Raw genomic sequence first — 17526 nt, forward strand, 5'->3', positions numbered from 1 at the left:
AGCGATCCAACTTGTTCGTCTGTTTATACGATCGTACTTGCCACTGTTAATGTTCACAGCAAAAACAACCAACAGCACCCATTAGTGGCCACACATGCAAACTACATCGTTTTCAGTGTTGCTGCTGTTGACGTGTAAATGTTTTCAAAACATTGCTGTGTGAACGCAAAACGTTTCTAAAACGTGCAATTTTCATTGGAAACGTGGTCAAGTAAATTTGAAACAGATGCATTACAGATGAATTTGCATTATAAAATAGGCACAATTTAAAAAAAAAAGACTCAGACTGAGCAGGTATAAAATTAGGAGCCTCCAACTTGCATGAGATCATTTATATACATTTTCACACACATTCACATTTACGAGAAATCTAGTGAGTTTTTCCACCTCATACGAAAGATAAGGAAGGTTAATTAATTTTGTAAAGCAGCTTAATATCAGAGGAAAAAATCTCTGACACACATGAGCATTCTTGGCTCCTCACACTTGATGAGCGGAAACATATCAAAGCCTAGACTTCGCTTTCCAACGGCGACATTAAAGATAGATTAAAAAGAACCGGTGATCTCTGAAGACCGCCTCCACACACAGCCCATACCAGGCCTTTCCAGTAAATTAAAGGGAAACTGATGAATTGAGCTGGATAAAAGTTCAGTCTTAATTACAGTCCGGCTCTAATTGACTGCTGCACCAATTACTGTGGTTTTTGTGGGTAATGTATCAGTGAGGCGGCGGAGCCGAGTGGCAGCCCACTCATAATTACAGTAGACATCAGATTAGACCAATGAGTGAGTGCAGCAGACGCAAACACACAAACAGTGCACAAGGGCTTTGATTCATAAGTACACATTAAGCCCCGTTTATCAATTTGGATACATTTGCGCTGGTGATAGACGCCGCAATACAGCAGTGAAACACACTCATGAATGAATCAAAACGTGTTAGCCTACATATTTGTAAATGTTTTGTCGCGGCTCCAGATGAAGTGGCTTGCGCAGCCTCTCCGGTAAATATTAATAATTTCTGTGTAAATCTGCTCGTGTGCTGTTTAATTCATGATACAGGAGGAGAAAATCCTCCAAAAACACAGATTTCTGCCTGTGTTTTGCTTCTGTGAGTTTGTTTGTCCTGATTCCTCTGCTATACCGGTGGTGATGTCACGGGAGAGACAAATATTGAAGTCTAAAAGCTTTTTAAAAAGGTTATGAGGTCATGGTATAAAGACTAAAGTTAGGCAAAAGGTAGATTACAGTTGAGGTGGGGTGAGTAAGTATAAAACTAACCAGATTGCATTGCATTTTCAACATCAAGCCAGTTTGACACATTAAAACATGGTTTCTCTCTGTGGGTGTTTTTTTTGTTAAGTTGTTCTTCTGTATTTTCGAGGTGGTCTCCAATACTGCAGTGGACTCATGTCACCGCTTGAAATAAAATCACAATATTTCTAGGTAAAGACTTGTTTTAAGACCACAACAAGGTTACGTTTAGAATAAATATCAGGCCAATTAAGTGATAGCTGCTGAGTTTAGAGTAAGGCCTTGTTTACTGGACAGCATTTTCTAGTGAAAATGGAAAACTTTAGTTGTGTTTTGAATGTCTGTTTACGCAACAACGGTGCTTGGAGCCACTGACAATGAAACTTTTTGAAAATTCTCAGACTCCGTCTCCAACGTTTTCAGCGTTTCTGCCATTTCCGTTTAAAGGCAGAACTTTTCTGAAATTAAAACCTAAAAACAATGCGTTTTCACCCGAAACATTCTGAAAACATGGGCCTCAGTCTGCAGGAAATGAATGTAAGTCAATGTAACGAGCAGAACTCATGAGCAGAACCCGCAAAACATAGACTTTTTGCTCCGAACCTTTGCGGAGACCCACACAGGTGGTCGCAGTGACCAATCACATGACTGTCAAGAGTGACAACGAAACGTGGCTGCGGTCTCACAGGAAGTGACAGTCGCACACGTGGACACATCTATGATTAATATCTATTGTCAGCGGCGTCGCACGGGCGAACGGGGTCAGGCTGTCGCCGTCGCGTCTCAACTGGGTCACACGTCGCCAACGAGCACGCTGTGAGAACTTCATCCACTTCATCCGCCTCCGACTTCACTGGGGAGGTCAGATTATCAGGGAGAAGTTGTGACGGCCAATAACGAGATTTTCTTTGGAGGTGTGAGCGAGTGCGAGTGTGTGAATGTGTGTGTGTGGGGAAAAGCTCCGAGCCGACTGATGAAACGGAATGAAATATTCGTGATGGACAGAAAAACAAGTAAAGGGCGGTCTGGGGAGTTCTGATCATGATAAAGACGAGCTGCCTCTGTGACAGGACGAGGATTAAGCAGAGGGGGGATGAAAGAAGAAGGCGCCTGGATGGAAGACGGAGGAGTGACGCGGGTTTACTTTGAAAGCTTTTTTAAATGAAGAGGAAGGACAAAGCTGCTGACCAGAAATGAAAACGTTTGGATGTGATGACTATGTTTCGTGCCGGAAGGCGGCGGGGAAAAAGTTCAAAAGATATGCAAAAGGCAGAGATATGCAAAACAATGCTTTGGCATTGAACAATCAATAATAGTGGCATGAATGATGGTCCAATCAACCACCGTCACGTAGGCGCTGAAAGAAAAACTCACTAGAAGTAATTTAATTGTCAGATGAACGCGCGGAAAAACGCGGGGGCTGGAGGGGGGGGGGGGGGGGGGGGGATGATTGACACCTGGCACAGGTACCATATGGAGCGCAGAAATAACACAGCAGGCACTTTGATCAAAGCGGCTTCCTATTTTCATCGCCACGCTTCGGAGAACATCTGCATGGCCGCCTTGCCCCAAGAGAGCGCTGACGCAGCAGGCCGGGCCTTCCTCCACGTCAGCACAATGAAACTCCATGTGTGAGCGCGGACGCGTGCGGGGAAACACGCGCGCGCTTGCGTTTCCTTCCCCCGTGCAGCCGGGGTCGTGGTCGCAAAGTGATCGTGGAGCCGTTACGGGCCTAAATTAGTTCGTAAAGTCAACTTCTCTTCACGGGGCCCTTTTTTCCATTTATTGTGCTGCGACTGCAGGATTCATTGATTCAGCGCCAGGAGCAGCCAGCGCGTCGGGGGGGGGGGGGGGGGTTTAGTTTAAATACAGTCCAGAGGCTGAGATACAGTAGAGTGGAGCGGTATTGGCAGATAGCAGAAGGATGGTCCCGTTGTTACAGATGAGGTTGGATAACGTTGGCTTACTTTTCCCAGGGCGCAGAGGCGCCACACCACGCCTCGAAAGAAATATGTGGGCCAGAACTCTGCCGCGGGTCACCGAATAAATCCAAGAAGGGCTCCTTCTTATAGCCTGTAAATCATCAGCATCCTCTTAATAACTTGTAAATGTGGCTGCAAACTTTATAGTTGCGCTCGTGACGGCAACACAGACGAGAGGCCAATTTTAAGCAGACAAAATGGAGGTTTAGGTTGGGTTTTTTTTGTTGTTGTTGCTAAAATTTTAATCAATATCTGAGAACTGGCACATCAAAATTTGCCGAAATTGTGTAATTCTTCTATATAGACCCCATCACACCTGGTCTGAACTCTAAACTCTGCGTGACGTCGATTGTAACTACAGATCTCGCTTTCAGACGTTTGACTGAAACCCAAAATATAGAGACCTCCTACTTTTTTTTTTTTTTGCAAAACTTGTGCAGTCTTGACATCGCCGGGATGAACACAAACACTTTGCATCACATTAAAAAAAACACCACTTTAATTACCTTGTTGTTAGTAAACCAAGTCGGTTTGGGTTCCCACTTCTTTCTTGTTTCAAAGACGATCACCGGGCAGCCGTGCCAAATCAACCGGATTCCTCTTTGAGTTGTTCCGCTGACGTCCCTCTGCTTTTATCTCCCCATGTAACAATGAAAAACCACAAGCTTCTGCTGCTACCCCAGATGGAACAACACAAACATCTCCAACTGTACAAGTAAGGAGGGAGGGGGGGGAGGGGGGGGTAATTCACTGTGGTTCATATTTCTTTCAAGAGCAGGAAAAACAAGCCTCCAGGCGTCTCCCTTTCAAGTCCTCAGCCTATGAAGCCCCCATAGAAGCAATTTTTTTTTCACACTTTTTGAAGCAGATTGCTGCTCACTGGCAGACAAATCAATAAAAAAAGGAAAAAAAAAAAAAAAAAAGAAAACAACAGGCAATAAGTGCAACGAATAAAATCTCGAGCACATCTTTATGTAAGCACATAATGTAAATGGTCTCCATATGTTAATATGGCAATAACCCCGCAGGAAAACAGCTGAGATTACACTGGTTGTGCACAGCCAGCGCTTGTACAGTCAGCCGAGTGTGACGTGTCGTCAGCCCCGAGTAGATAAGTGCACGGCGAGAATCGTGCGCGAGCGTTGTAGCACGACCGGCCCTCGGCGTCGTACTCAGCCGCCTCGGATGTCGCGGCAAAACAAACCGGTGTTACCGGCGTGAATTGAACCTGGACAGATGGAAGGGCGAGTCGTGTACGAAATAGGGCCGGGGTATATTAAATGTATGTGTGTGTGTGTGTGTATGTGTGTACGTTGCCTCCGTTTGCTCTTTCCATGCACGCAGCCGAAGAGCCACCTAATCCGACGGATCCTGACCACTAAGAGGAGCAGGCCAATGAAATATGCATGACATGAGAGAGAGAGAAAAAAAAAAAGAAAAGCTGGCTGTCCCAGCACACAGAAGAGTCCTGCCTCCCCTCTCTCAAAGCGTAAAACATTGATGGCATTGGCGGCGGCGGCGGCGGCGGCACAGCAGCTGAACCGTCGGATGGAGCCGAGGGTTAGCAAGTTCACATCTAATTCTGGACTGCACCCACAGGACCGGCAGCCCGAAAAAAAACAACCCAAAAAAAAAAGAAGAAGTGAGAAATAGCTGGGCACTTCATACTCATCCGAGCAAGATCCTCGAAAAGCCGACATCTCGGTTTCTTTTTCCTTCCCATGCATCGAGACTACACACTCATTTTAAATGTGGACGATCCCCCACAGAGTGAGATCAGTCCTTCTGATTGGGAGGAAATGGATAAATACTTGATGCTGGGAGTTAAAAAAAAAAAAAAAAAAACTCTTCCCAAAGTTATCACAAGAGAGAACGACTTTGAAAAACAAAACAAAAAATGCCAACAGCATTCGTTAATCAAAAATGTGTTTCCCGCTGAGGACAACCAGGCTAAATGTTTAAAACTCCTCAGGCCTGTTTTAATATTCGCAATTAAACGAACGCCTTGTAAAGACACAATGACTCCCTACCTGCTCGCGCTCACAATTACTTGTTATTGGAGTCGACAGCCACAGAAATGTGTTGTTTCTGATATTTATACAACACAATTACATAGTGGTTGGCCGGGGCTTTCATTGAAAAACCGCAATTCGCAAACATTTGTTCACTTTTTTTTTGTTTTTTTTTTGGCGCAAACAGCAGCAGCATGCGGGGCTGAAGTTGGCCGCGGTTTCGAGGAGAACACAATGACTCAGCTTCTGCTTTTCTGTCTCCCTGCAGGGAGCAGATTCGCTCTCGTGAAAGCAGACCGAAAAAAAATAAAGTTTGGTTTTTGGGGGGCACACAAAGACTCACATGGCTGTAATTTTTCAGACCCGGGCATCATGTGGCCATTTAGCTCTGCTTGACCGGCCCTCAGGGCGTCACTGAGAAGTCCTGAATCGAATGAAAATTACTGTTATTATCGGCTTTATTGCGTCTAAAATAGTCCGGTTTTTCACATTGTTGGCCATTATCACGTCATTGCTTGTGTCGAGCAATTGTTACTTGACAAATTTAGTGTTTCACAGTAGGGGGGAAAAAAGATGGTTAATTAAAAATACATCATTTTTATTTATTGCACTGGAGTTGAAATTTAGAAAAAAAGAATCATGATTTGTTTGACAGGCTGGGAATGACTGGGAAAACGTGACGCAGAGCAAAAGTTGTTCATTAGCATCATGTTAAAAACTGCTTGAAATCAGGAGATAATTCTGATCTCGGCCCTCATTAGCCCTTTGGTAAAATTCGCCGCCAACCCAAGAATTAGAAAAACAACTTCATAGGAGGATAATGCAGAAAAAAATCCATCTGAAAATACAATTAAAACTTGCATTTGTCCCCATAAAATACAAGAAAAAATCATTATATTTAAGATTTATTGGAAATAAACTGAAACCTATAAATCATGGAAATTGTCTCAGAATATTAGGTACATTTTTTCATAGTGGAAAAAAAATACTGACAAAACACTAACTCTATGAACCAGTTTGTATATAGAAGATCAGAACTACAATAATAATAATAATAATAATAATAATAATAATACCTTGCTGACTTTTAACCTGTTTTACTTGTGCTGGACAAGTTTATACAATATTTGATGTCCTGGTTCTCTTACCGAAAACCTGTACTACTGTAATACTTCTATTAAATTGGTAATATTTAATGTTCAGATACCAATAAGACGCTTGTTTATTGTTGATGAAACCTACTGTTTCTCTCAATGCACAGCTGTTACAGTGTAAAATCTTTCTCTCAGACATTAGTGAGACTCATACTGAATAAATCGACCCCTCAATGGCCAAACAAAGATTAATCAAAGCAGGATATCTTACATTTTGATCTGATCAATAACTAAACAGTATTCCTGCACATATCACTCCTATCTCGTACACCACATTCTGGTCAAAACCTCCACAGAAATACACGAAGAGCTTCTTAACAGTGGATTTAAACACACCACCAACACGTAATTTACCTCAATCCACTCTCCATCTTGATCCCAAACCCTGAACTAAGTGCAGATCAACACGGCAACTTCCCTCTGCCTCGTTTCAAGCAGGCGAACGCACGCCAACGTCGAGATGCGGGGAAACGAAACAACCACATCAGACATGGGTTTTGGAGCTGCTGAGGGACGACTGACGCGACAAACACACACCGTCAGAAGCCACAAAGAAAGGCATTCTTCTTAATCTGCTTGTTACACTTTTGTCGGCCCACTTTGCGAGCGCTCGCTCAACACATGCTTCGCCGAGCGGGGTGAAACAAACACTCCTGTGATCTGCCCTCCGCGGGGCTTTGCGGGGCCGTGTGTGAAACCTCCGTCTATCTCGACAAGAGTCGACCTGGAAAACAGAACAAAGACCCGGCTCCTCGCCTCGCATTGTTATTTGGCGAAGTCTGATCGTTACAACGAGGAGGATTAAGCACACACCTACACATACAAACACAAGAGGCTCAGTACTCTGAGGTAGCCACAGGCTCATTCTGATATCTCTCCCCCCCCCACCACCACCAAAGCAACATTGATCTGATTCGGGAGTCAGACGGAGAGGTATGAGGGTCTGGCTGAGAGCAATAAGCACCACTTTAAACACATCATTAACCCGGCCGGTGAAAGTTGCACCAGAGTCAATAAAGATTTAAGCTGTCCAATGAGTGCGGCCCCTCATTATGCCGGGTTTAAATGCCACGTGCGGGAATTTGAATTAGCCACTCGATAGTTGCAAAGATGCAGGTTAGGGGAATAAACGAAGGCCAGCAGGAAAAAATATTTCAAGCTTTGTGTGTTTAAAATCAGTAAATCCCAACTGCACTGAAACTGAAACTGAGTGAAGTCACAAATCTGGATAAACAACCGACACACCAAAGTAAAATCCTACACAGTTGACCACAGGAGTTAATGTGAGACTGGTTTTGTCCCCGTTGTGGACTTGTAGTGCAGAAGAAGAGGGGAAGATCTAGACGCTGGATTGTGTGATGTCACTCCGCCTTCAGCGAACGCGGGATCGTTAAACGTCCTCTTCGTCGCTGCACGTAACGAGACAATATGACACGGCCGAGTCACATATGAACTGCGTCTCCTTTCGCGGCGGAAGCGCGCGTCGCATTCGTAAGCACGCCGCCATTAAAACGGTCCGATGGTCAGGGCGCCGGCGCTAAGCAGTGACATTAACCGCCGCGTAAAAAAAACCGGGATTTTAAAGCCACGACAACGGAGCGCCATGTTTACGGGACTACTTCTCTGTTAAGAGGGAAAGCGGCGGCCTGATAAGTCACATGTAGCCCTGAACCAATGACCTGTGTTAAGGAGGCGTAATTGTCTTTTTACAGCGTCTCTAAATCTGTCCTTGCCTTCCCGTTGGCTGGATCGCCTCTGCCATGCAGACTCTGGTTGCTTAGCAGCAGCGGCAGCAGCAGCAGCTGTACTCCAGTTGTTTCTTTTTGACTGATGGGCAACAAAGTCAGCTCTTTTTTTTTTTTTTTTTTTTTTTATAGTTCTGGTAACAGGCTGTGCTATCAGTGCAGAGTGGCTTTAACAGTGAGAGATGGGACGATGAAGGATGGCACGGTGCTGAGGTCGTTCCTTTTTTTAACGACACGCTGCACTTTATGAGCACAAAACTTCGATGCCTTTTGACGTTGTTTATTAGATATTAATGGGGAGGAAAAAAGACAAAAAAACTGCTTCAACACCACTATATATGTGTGTGTGTGTGTTTGTCGCTACCGACCTGCAGCCATCTGCATGTATCCGGCCAGAGTGCAGATCCTCCGCTCGCATCCTCCGCTGGGCAGGAAGATGGTGATGATGGCCAACAGGGAGCTGACGGCCAGCAGAGCGCAGCCTCCTGAACACAGCACCGCGCTGGTCTGGGGGGGAAAGCACACACAACAGGTTCACTTATTTATTTATTTATTTATTTATTTATTAAAGGCAGTGAGGCAAGCGCCACAATGACCCACTTCCATCGTTTTCCACCGGCAAGGAAGCCCCGTGGAAATGCTTTTTGACATGTCCGGAAGTGCAAACATTTGTGAGGAAACGGGGGTCTCTTTTTGAAGTTGCGAATACGGAAGTAATAACGTCAACGACCCCTCCAATCAAGTGGAGCCTTCTTCTGTTGAGAAAGTAATGCGTCACTGTAATGAACTGAAGAAAAGTTCAACTGAATGCGTTACATTATTTATTTATTTTTTTCTCTTATATCAGCCGAGCGACATTTCAAACCTATTTAAAGAAAAAAAGAATCCTCAAAACCAAGTCGGTTAAATGCATGAATGCGAAAGCGCCAACGACCTTCACTCTATTTTCCATCTCCAGCCGGAGTACGGCGTCATACGCAGGACGATTTCGCCTCACCACAATATTTCAATCTGATGTGGGGGTTTTTTCTTGTCGTTTTGGGTCATTTTTGAGGTATATTTGATGTTTTGTGGCAATTTCTATCATCTTGATGGCTTTTATTTTCGATTTTTCAACAACTTTCTGACAAAACCGCTCAAATAATTTTCAGAACATCTAATATTCTCTACCTGGGTAGAAAATGTGTAAATGTTACTGACTTTAACCAGACATTTTGAACATCAATTCTTCTTCAGTGAAGATGCATATCTGCAAACGGACTGAATTTTGAATTTTAAATATTAACTCGGCAAAGTTAGAGACCAAAGTATTTCCACAATTGTGCCTCACAGCGAATGTGAGCATATTCTGCAGACAAGCTGTCGATCTTTGATTTAGAGGTGTTGATCTTTAGTCCTTTTTCTTTCTTTCTTTCTTTTTTTTTAACAGCAACAACACAGACGTTTACTCCAAAAACAGAAATATGCCAAGTCCAGTTTTCAAACATGCCGTACAATAAAGAATAAATAAAACAACTGAAACAGTCATGAAATGCAAAACACGTATCAGGTATCGTTGGTCCATGCGTTTTACAACAGTCATGATGTATATGGACATATTGTGCGATTAGAGCGACTTTTCTTCAAAGTGCAAAAAAAGCCGACACTGAAACATGCACTGCTTTTGGTTAATTAACAACCAACAAGTCCCTTTATGTACTTATTGAAAACCTTCATGAACTACTTCTATAAAAGGATGAAATGTGTTTCAATATTATAATATAAAGAAAGAATAGAGGAATTTCTTGACAAGGTTGTGCAGAAACATAAGAGATGACGTCTCCTCAATCTCCAAAGTGTTGAATTGATCTTTAATATTCAATCTCCACTGTTCATTATTCAAAAACAGATCGATTTTTATATTCTTTTTGGGCTGATAAAGGTTTTTTCTTCCCAAATGGTGCAATATTCTTCATCTTTGTAGACACTACCTGCAGATTAGTTCCTGGGAGTTTATTTCAAACACCTCTAACTATATAGAAACCCTCAACTTGCAGTTTTGGTTTTTCTTTAACTTATGGTTTCAAAATCAACAACAATTTCAACATTCCTTGCAGTTTCTTCCACACCATCAAGGGTAAATTTGTGTTTCACAGATGAGGGTAAGTCGATGAAACACATGACACTTGCACTTCTACACTCCTATTTATTGTGTTTTTATTTAAGCAAGGCTTTTGTTTTGGAAGTATTCATTGCTTTCATTCAGCTTTCCCATTGTCTTTGCTCTCTCATCCTGCCTTTTGTCACATTGCTCTTGTTTGTTGATGCGAGGCGACTTTGGACTGCCTTTCTTCTGCCGAAGCATCTGTCACTCCCAGTCAGCACAACAGTGCGCTTGATTGATGCGTCTCATTTGAAACTATAAAAACGTGCGGAGAATTGCCACCAGAGGCACTGTACACATTACAACAGTGCAAGTCACAATATGTCAATTTGGACCATATGCCCCATGTGCTTCTGGAAGCATTTTTACATAATGCAGGGAAACAGTACTGGACCGTCTACTACGCTATATATAACGTCATAACGGGACATTGCAAGTTATCACAAAAATCCATTCAGGGGACCTTTGAAGTTGCAACAGATAAAATATGTCAAATTTTGGGCAATTTGTTACTCATCAGCTGATTCTCATATAATTTTACTTTGACTTTATTTTCAATTTGTGGTTTGAAGTTTACAACTAAACAAATTATTATCAACAAAATGAAAAAATGTGTTAGTGCCTGTGCACATTTGTAAAAGCAGAATTGAGGAAAATTGCAATGTATTCTATTCTATTCTATTCTTGCACCTAATTAACTGTCTGGTGAGTGTTTCTCATGACGCTGGGGTAAAATGGTGTTTATTCTTGTATACTATGAATGAGGGGTGTTGAACATGAGGTCAGTGGACCTAAACTGGCCCACAAGAGGCTCCAATCCAGCCACCAAATCACCAGGCAAATTGTAAAAAATGTAGAAGAAAACAATGATCTTGTTTTTCCTCTTCTTTATAATGAATTTCTTAAAGAGGAGTGAACACAAAACAGAGGGTGGAGCTGGAGAATGAGCATTACCCTCAAAGCCATGCATGTTGTCATCATTCTGATCATAACGTCTGAGATCAGTAACAGGTTAACGGCTCTCTCGGCTGGAAAGAAGCATTTCAAGGCCAAACGAAAGGCCATTGACGCTCGTTACACCTTTGTTTATTCACACACACATCCACACGACGCATGTGAAAGCAACAGGAAGTAAACACTCAAAACGTTTCATCACAACTTCTCTGAAACTACCGACTGTAACTGTATTCACACTTGGGGTTTTTTTGCAAACTGTATTCTCCTCCTGTTGCGAGGAGGTTTGCGTCTTGGTGCCTCCTGTCACGGCTCTGAGCGGCTCCACGCTTTCATCAATGTGCTGAACTGTCCTCACTTCGCCACCGGAGACGCAGTGGAGGGGGGGTGAGGGGGGGGGCTCTGCCAGGCGAGTGGCAGTCAAGTTTTGAAGCCGCAAAGCACGCGAGAGAAAGAGCGTGTGTGTTTGTGTGCGTGTGTGTGTTTGTGACGACCCGTGTGTCTCGGCGGTGCCCGTTTGATCTGCTCAGCCTCTCCAACCGACTCGCCGGCTTCAAGAACGCTGCCACGCATCCTCCTCGACGCTCCTTTCTTTCTTCCCCTTCCTGCTTTTAAAGGAGTGCGACGAGTGCGACGCAGGAGCGCGGTCTGCAAACGGCGCCACATTAGTGATTAGCATGCAGGCGTGGGCGATCAGAGAGAAATGTCGAACACGCGCGGGGGAATTACAGCCCTAAAACACGTGTCATTATGCATGTCCCTGAAGTGACTGACGTGAGGATGAAAGCAGAGCGATTTCCATGCCTGACAGAAGATTTAATTAGCTTGTTCAGGGTGTTTGGCAGAGAGGCAGACTAGGGGGGGGGGGGTGTTGGGGCCAAGGTGCCTTGATGCTGCTGGTGGCAATGACCAGGATGATTCGCTGACCTTTATTTGTCCAGGTGTTTTGGAGGCGGGGGCGTGCGCACGGCTCCCCACAAACGACCTGCATACATAACCAACGCATTTGCACACGTTAGCATGTGGCTCACAGATCAGCTCCTTGAGAGCTGGCAGTTAAGTGCCTTGCCCAAGGGCACCTTGACCATAGTAATTAGGTGTGGGTGGGGGGGGGGGGGGGGGCATACAGGAATGGAGCCGACAAGAGATTTTTATTGCAAATGATTCAGAGAAACATTAAAGGTTTAATTTGATTTGATCTATGATTCAAATGTCATCATTATTCAAGGGAGTGATCGTTTGTCCTCGGTGCTTCAGCGGGGCGCTGAGGGTTCACTTCCTGCTCACATCCTGCTCTTTTTTCATGACGGCCTGGAGAGATCGGCACATCGCGCTGATGGAAAACACGTGCGGCTTAAACCAAGACCGCATCTTGTACAGTAGAAGAAATGGAGCAAGCAGCGCTGCAATAACAATGCGATTCAAAGCAGTGGCTTGAAAGGGGTTGAACATCTCAGTACTTGATTGTAGTTATAGGGCACTTCATTAAAAAGTCATGAAGTTAAGCTACTTAATTACTGAAAATCAGAGTCACTTTTTGAAAGTATGTGAGACACAAGCCGAGGTGTCAGCATGCAGTTCAGTTTGAAGTTACATCAGTAAGTGAAAGTGTTATTTTGGAGTTAATAAGTCATTTCCTTGGTGTGAGTTCATGATTGGGGGGCGTGTTAGTACAGCAGTCAATTAATTAGACCTATACACTTAAATCTCAGTTACGAACTGATAACATGCTGAAATAACTGGTTTCTATGCAACTCTTTCCTAAGCACATAAGTTACCTGGTGTTGTATTAAAGTTTAGAAGGAGACTGGAGAAGCCAGTTTGCTCACTGAACTGAACGGTGTGAATGTACCTTTGCGGAAAAAAAAAAGTATTTCGGTGTCAGTAGGTCAGGCTGGATTCTGCCGCGACACATAAATCACACAAAGTCAGTAACGCTCCATCGTGCAACCCCGACCCGTTTACTCTCCAGCATCAGATAAATAATGAATCATGTCTATTGTCCAAGTGCAACATATACATAATTAAGTGCGATTAAAAATTAAAAGCAGCTTTTGACAGTACGGTCTATACATACCCTCAAAAAAAAACCATATTCATTCTCACGCTCAGAGCTGAGAGTCATTGTTTTCCCTCTGTCAGCTTCAGTAACCTGCTTTCAACACTGCTGAAGTGAACTTTTATTTTCCTCTGCTCATCAACAACTATTATTTGAACTGGGAGATGGCTAAAAACAAACGTGCCAAACACATTTACCCTGTTTTCGTCTCATCTTCTTCCAGACAATGACTGGAGTTTCTCAAAAAGGTATGAAATGTCCCGGTCAGAACTGACATTGTTCTTAATCAATATGCTACAATAGCAACTTTTCACGAGCTTTTCTAGTCTTTTCGGCACTATTCGACAAATCTCAAAGCATAAAGACAATAATATCATTTACATAAGTGTTTGTATTTGTCACAAATGAAATCATTGTTGAAATACTCAACAGGATTAACACATATTGATATTTTGTGAATTTCAGCTAAAAGCAGCAGGTCTGAAATGAAAGGAGCTCCGTGCAGATCTAAAACGATTTCAAGTCAATTTACAAACCATTAAACCTTGAAATATTCTAGATTTACTACAAACCATAACATATTTCCAGCCTTTTCTGTTGCTGCTATTGTTGCTATTGTTGCTATTGTTGTTATTGTTGTTACTGTTGTTGCGGCTGCTGATGTTGCTGTTGATGCTACTGTTGTTGTTGCTGCGGTTGCTGTTACTGTTGTTGCTGCAGCTGCTGTGTTGCTGTTGCAGTTGCTGTTATGTTGCTTTAGCTGACAAAACAACACTTTTCCATTACATTGTAATTTTTCCCAAATGTGCTTGTACGCTACATTAGTATTACTGGATTAATAAAAAAAAATTTAAAAAAATGTGCGATATGATGCTTTTTAAGACCCTTTCACATGTAAGTGCTGTTATCGAATATAACTTCTTTATTACAGCATAACCAAGACAAGAAGCCATGTTGCCTCTAACAAGACTTGCCACAGCTGCTTTTATCATCTCTCCGGCTTGGCAGCTACAAGAGGACAACCAAGATAAAGGGGGACGACATTCGACGATACCAAAAAAGCCATTAACTTCTGCGGTCTTTGTTCTTCTTCTGTGCTCACTGGAATAATATTCATGTATGCAGGAGAATGTCTCCTTTCTCCTCGCTGCTTGATCTCGGCCTTGCCTCGTGGGCTCGAAGTGTGCAGCCCACCTCCCACCCCGCTGTTCTCGATTCACTGCGACACATTAGAGGTACATCGCGGGTGGAGAGGAGCCCGGGGGGGGGGGGGGGGTTACTGTTCAGTTATATACACTCAGCAACACTGCAACCAAACCAGCACGAAAAGCAAAAAGTTGCAAATTGCTTGTCCATTGAAATAATCCCACTTGTAAGCCGTAAATCCAGTTTAATCTTGTTTTCTGTCCATTTTTCCAGCCACTTAATTATCAGTGGGCACTAATAGATTCGTACACATGACATTTTCCGGCGTGCCATTTAAACACAGCCCGGGAGACTAATAACGCGCGACATAGTTGTTGTTGGGTTTTTCTTTCCTTTTTTTTTTTTTTTTACAGAAAACAACTAACGTTTCAATTATTGCTGCTGCAATTCATCAACTCTTAACACTGTATCCGTGTGTGTATGTGTGTGTGTTTACTCTGATGAGAGAGAGCGAAAAAAACAACAACAACAACAAAAAACTCATCTTCATTACTTCCAGATAATACAGAAATATTTAGAGGGCCTTTTTTCCTCCACTGTACTTGAGTTGTTCTGAGCGCAAGTTAATTTAGTAGAAAATGGGCTGCTAACAGCACTGGTCTTTTCAGTGTGTCTTGGTAAATAGATTGTAATTATGTGAATAACTGGAGGAGCCATTGTAACAGCTGGAGGAAAACGGGAGGACGGGTTGAAAGAGTGGAAAATTGTGAGAAGGAGAAAAAGATACATATTCCTTGATGAGCGTGTGGGTAGAATACAAAATGAGACGAGCAGACCTGTCTTAATCTTTTTGTCTCTCACTCTGCCGCACTCAGAAAACTCATTTTGGAAAGTAATCCCCTCAGAATATTGTGACTTCAGGTATACTGATGTACAAAGGCTCGGCTTTTACACAACAAACATAATTAACGTGGAAAATAACTTGACGGAGTCGACCCACGAGCGCCGTTTAATCCCACTCGCCGGCCCGGAGCGACCGCCAGCGCAACCATACAAGTGTACCAATGCTGATAAAACTAAAGGCTGCGGGCGGCGATACACGTATAAGACTGCCTGGCTCCGTCATAAACAAACTTTATTGGTTTCCCACAATAAATGATCCACATCCTGAGCCTGTTGGAGGCCAATAACTGAGCGAGCAGCCACCGAAAAAACTCCATCCAGCTGCTTTGAGTAATAAAGGGACACTGTGAAAGGGACTGTAATTTCCAATTACATTAAGCAAGTCAGGGATTACGCTGGGACGGGTCAATGAAATTTCATTGTCACCTAAATTGGGAGTTACAAGATGGAGATGGTCAGACATGTCTCATTAAAAGCACTTTGGCTCTCAGAGCCCGGGCCGGGCGTGCCGAATGTTTCGGCACGGAGACGTGGGGGGAACGGAGGGTCCGTCCTCCTCGGGAAGGAGAGGAGACGGTTAATGCGTGGAGCCGGCCCTCGACAGAAATAACACCACCCCCCCCCCTCCACTTTACAATCGAACGCCTCGTCTTTATGGAGGACACGGGGGTGAAGCGAGAGCACTGCGGATCCACCGACGTGACGGGTTTGTCATATTGCTAGACAGTTCCTCCTGCCTCCGTGTGTCGATATCTGTGTGCGTGTATTCAAAATCTACGGGTTTGCCTTCTGCACCTCAGCACTGTCTCATCCTGCGAGTGTTTGCCTGCCGTCACTAATCAGCATTCAGCAGCGTCGGAGCCCAGCAGTCACACCAAAGCGTCAGCCTTGACGCGTTCTGCCTCCAGAAGCCCATTAGTGGCGTAACGCAGCTTCCCGGGACGTCGCCGAGCCACCGGAAGAGGTGTTTGTGCTCCAGCCGCCACACGCATGCACACACACACACACACACAAAACACACACAAAGCCTCAGCCGAGATCTCATCTGTCTGCTCCTTTGCTTCACCTGCACATTCGCTCTCACAATCGCTGCTTGTCATGTAACTTCATCACCTTTGAGAGGGATCCTGATTATCCTGCCATTCAGAGCACTAATGCAGAAAAGCAACCTCCCCCCCCCCCCCCCCCCACACACACACACACCTGGAAATTAATGCACTGGATTATACATCCGTCCCCTCATTGATCTTCGGCGAGAAGTGACTGGGAGAGGGAGTGTCATTTGGATAACTGTGCACGTGTGTGTGTGTGTGTGTGTGTGTGTGTGTGTGTGTGTGTGTGTGTGTGTGTGTGTGTGTGTGTGTGTGTGTGTGTGTGTGTGTGTGTGTGTGTGTGTGTGTGTGTGTGTGTGTGTGTGTGTGTGTGTGTGTGTGTGTGTGTGTGTGTGTGTGTGTGTGTGTGTGTGTGTGTGCGCGCGTGTGCCTGTATGGCCCCGCGAATGGCTGACGAAGCTGTGTGTACAGACTGAATACGAGATGGAGAGGGAATGGTAGCAGAGAGCGCGGAGCGGAGATTAATCACCTGACAAGTGGATGGAGTGTCCATTTGTGCCTCGGGGACAGTCTGCAGATAGGATGTGACATTCAGGAGCACTTAGGAGGACATGGGAGCGCGCACACACACACACACACACACACAGACACACACGTACACACAAGCACAGGGGCCCTCAGACAGAGTCGCTCGACATTAGCATACAAACACATGTATGTTCAGGGGGCGTTCATGCGACTGACTGCGGGCGAACAGATCCAGGAGGTAAACGGAGGATTCTCAGCTACTGAAGCTCCGTGGTTAGCGGGAGGCAACATTAGGATCTAAATGGAAAACACCACAGCAGTGAGCACAACTCTATTAAACTACAGTGTCATGATAAGATTTACCGATAAGCACAAAATAAACACGGTGAAAACACAATAGAACTAAAAATCCCAGTTGAACTGACTCTCCGAGTACGGTGGGTATCTGACAAAGTCATTCATGTATAGTTTAGACAGGTCACTGGAAATGAAACATTTTTAATTTCCTAATGGAAAAACAAAATGTGTTGGATCTTTTATGTATTAAAATGTAATATAATTAGCCTCAGAGTCTTTCTGTACCATGCATGTG

The 17526-nt window shown here is 44.0% G+C and overlaps 1 protein-coding gene across 1 annotated transcript in view; it reads right to left on the minus strand.

Moving 5' to 3' along the window:
• lhfpl7 (LHFPL tetraspan subfamily member 7) overlaps positions 1–17526 on the minus strand; it is a gene marked incomplete at both ends in the record, with an annotated part of 121654 nt that overhangs the window by 76173 nt on the left and 27955 nt on the right. Inside the window, one exon of the mRNA XM_080508868.1 lies at positions 8518–8656. Coding sequence (XP_080364994.1) covers positions 8518–8656 — 139 coding nt within the window. The remainder of the gene's footprint in view (positions 1–8517; positions 8657–17526) is intronic.

This window comes from Blennius ocellaris (genome assembly GCF_963422515.1).
Source record: "Blennius ocellaris genome assembly, chromosome: 14".
Taxonomy (NCBI): Eukaryota; Metazoa; Chordata; class Actinopteri; order Blenniiformes; family Blenniidae; genus Blennius; species Blennius ocellaris.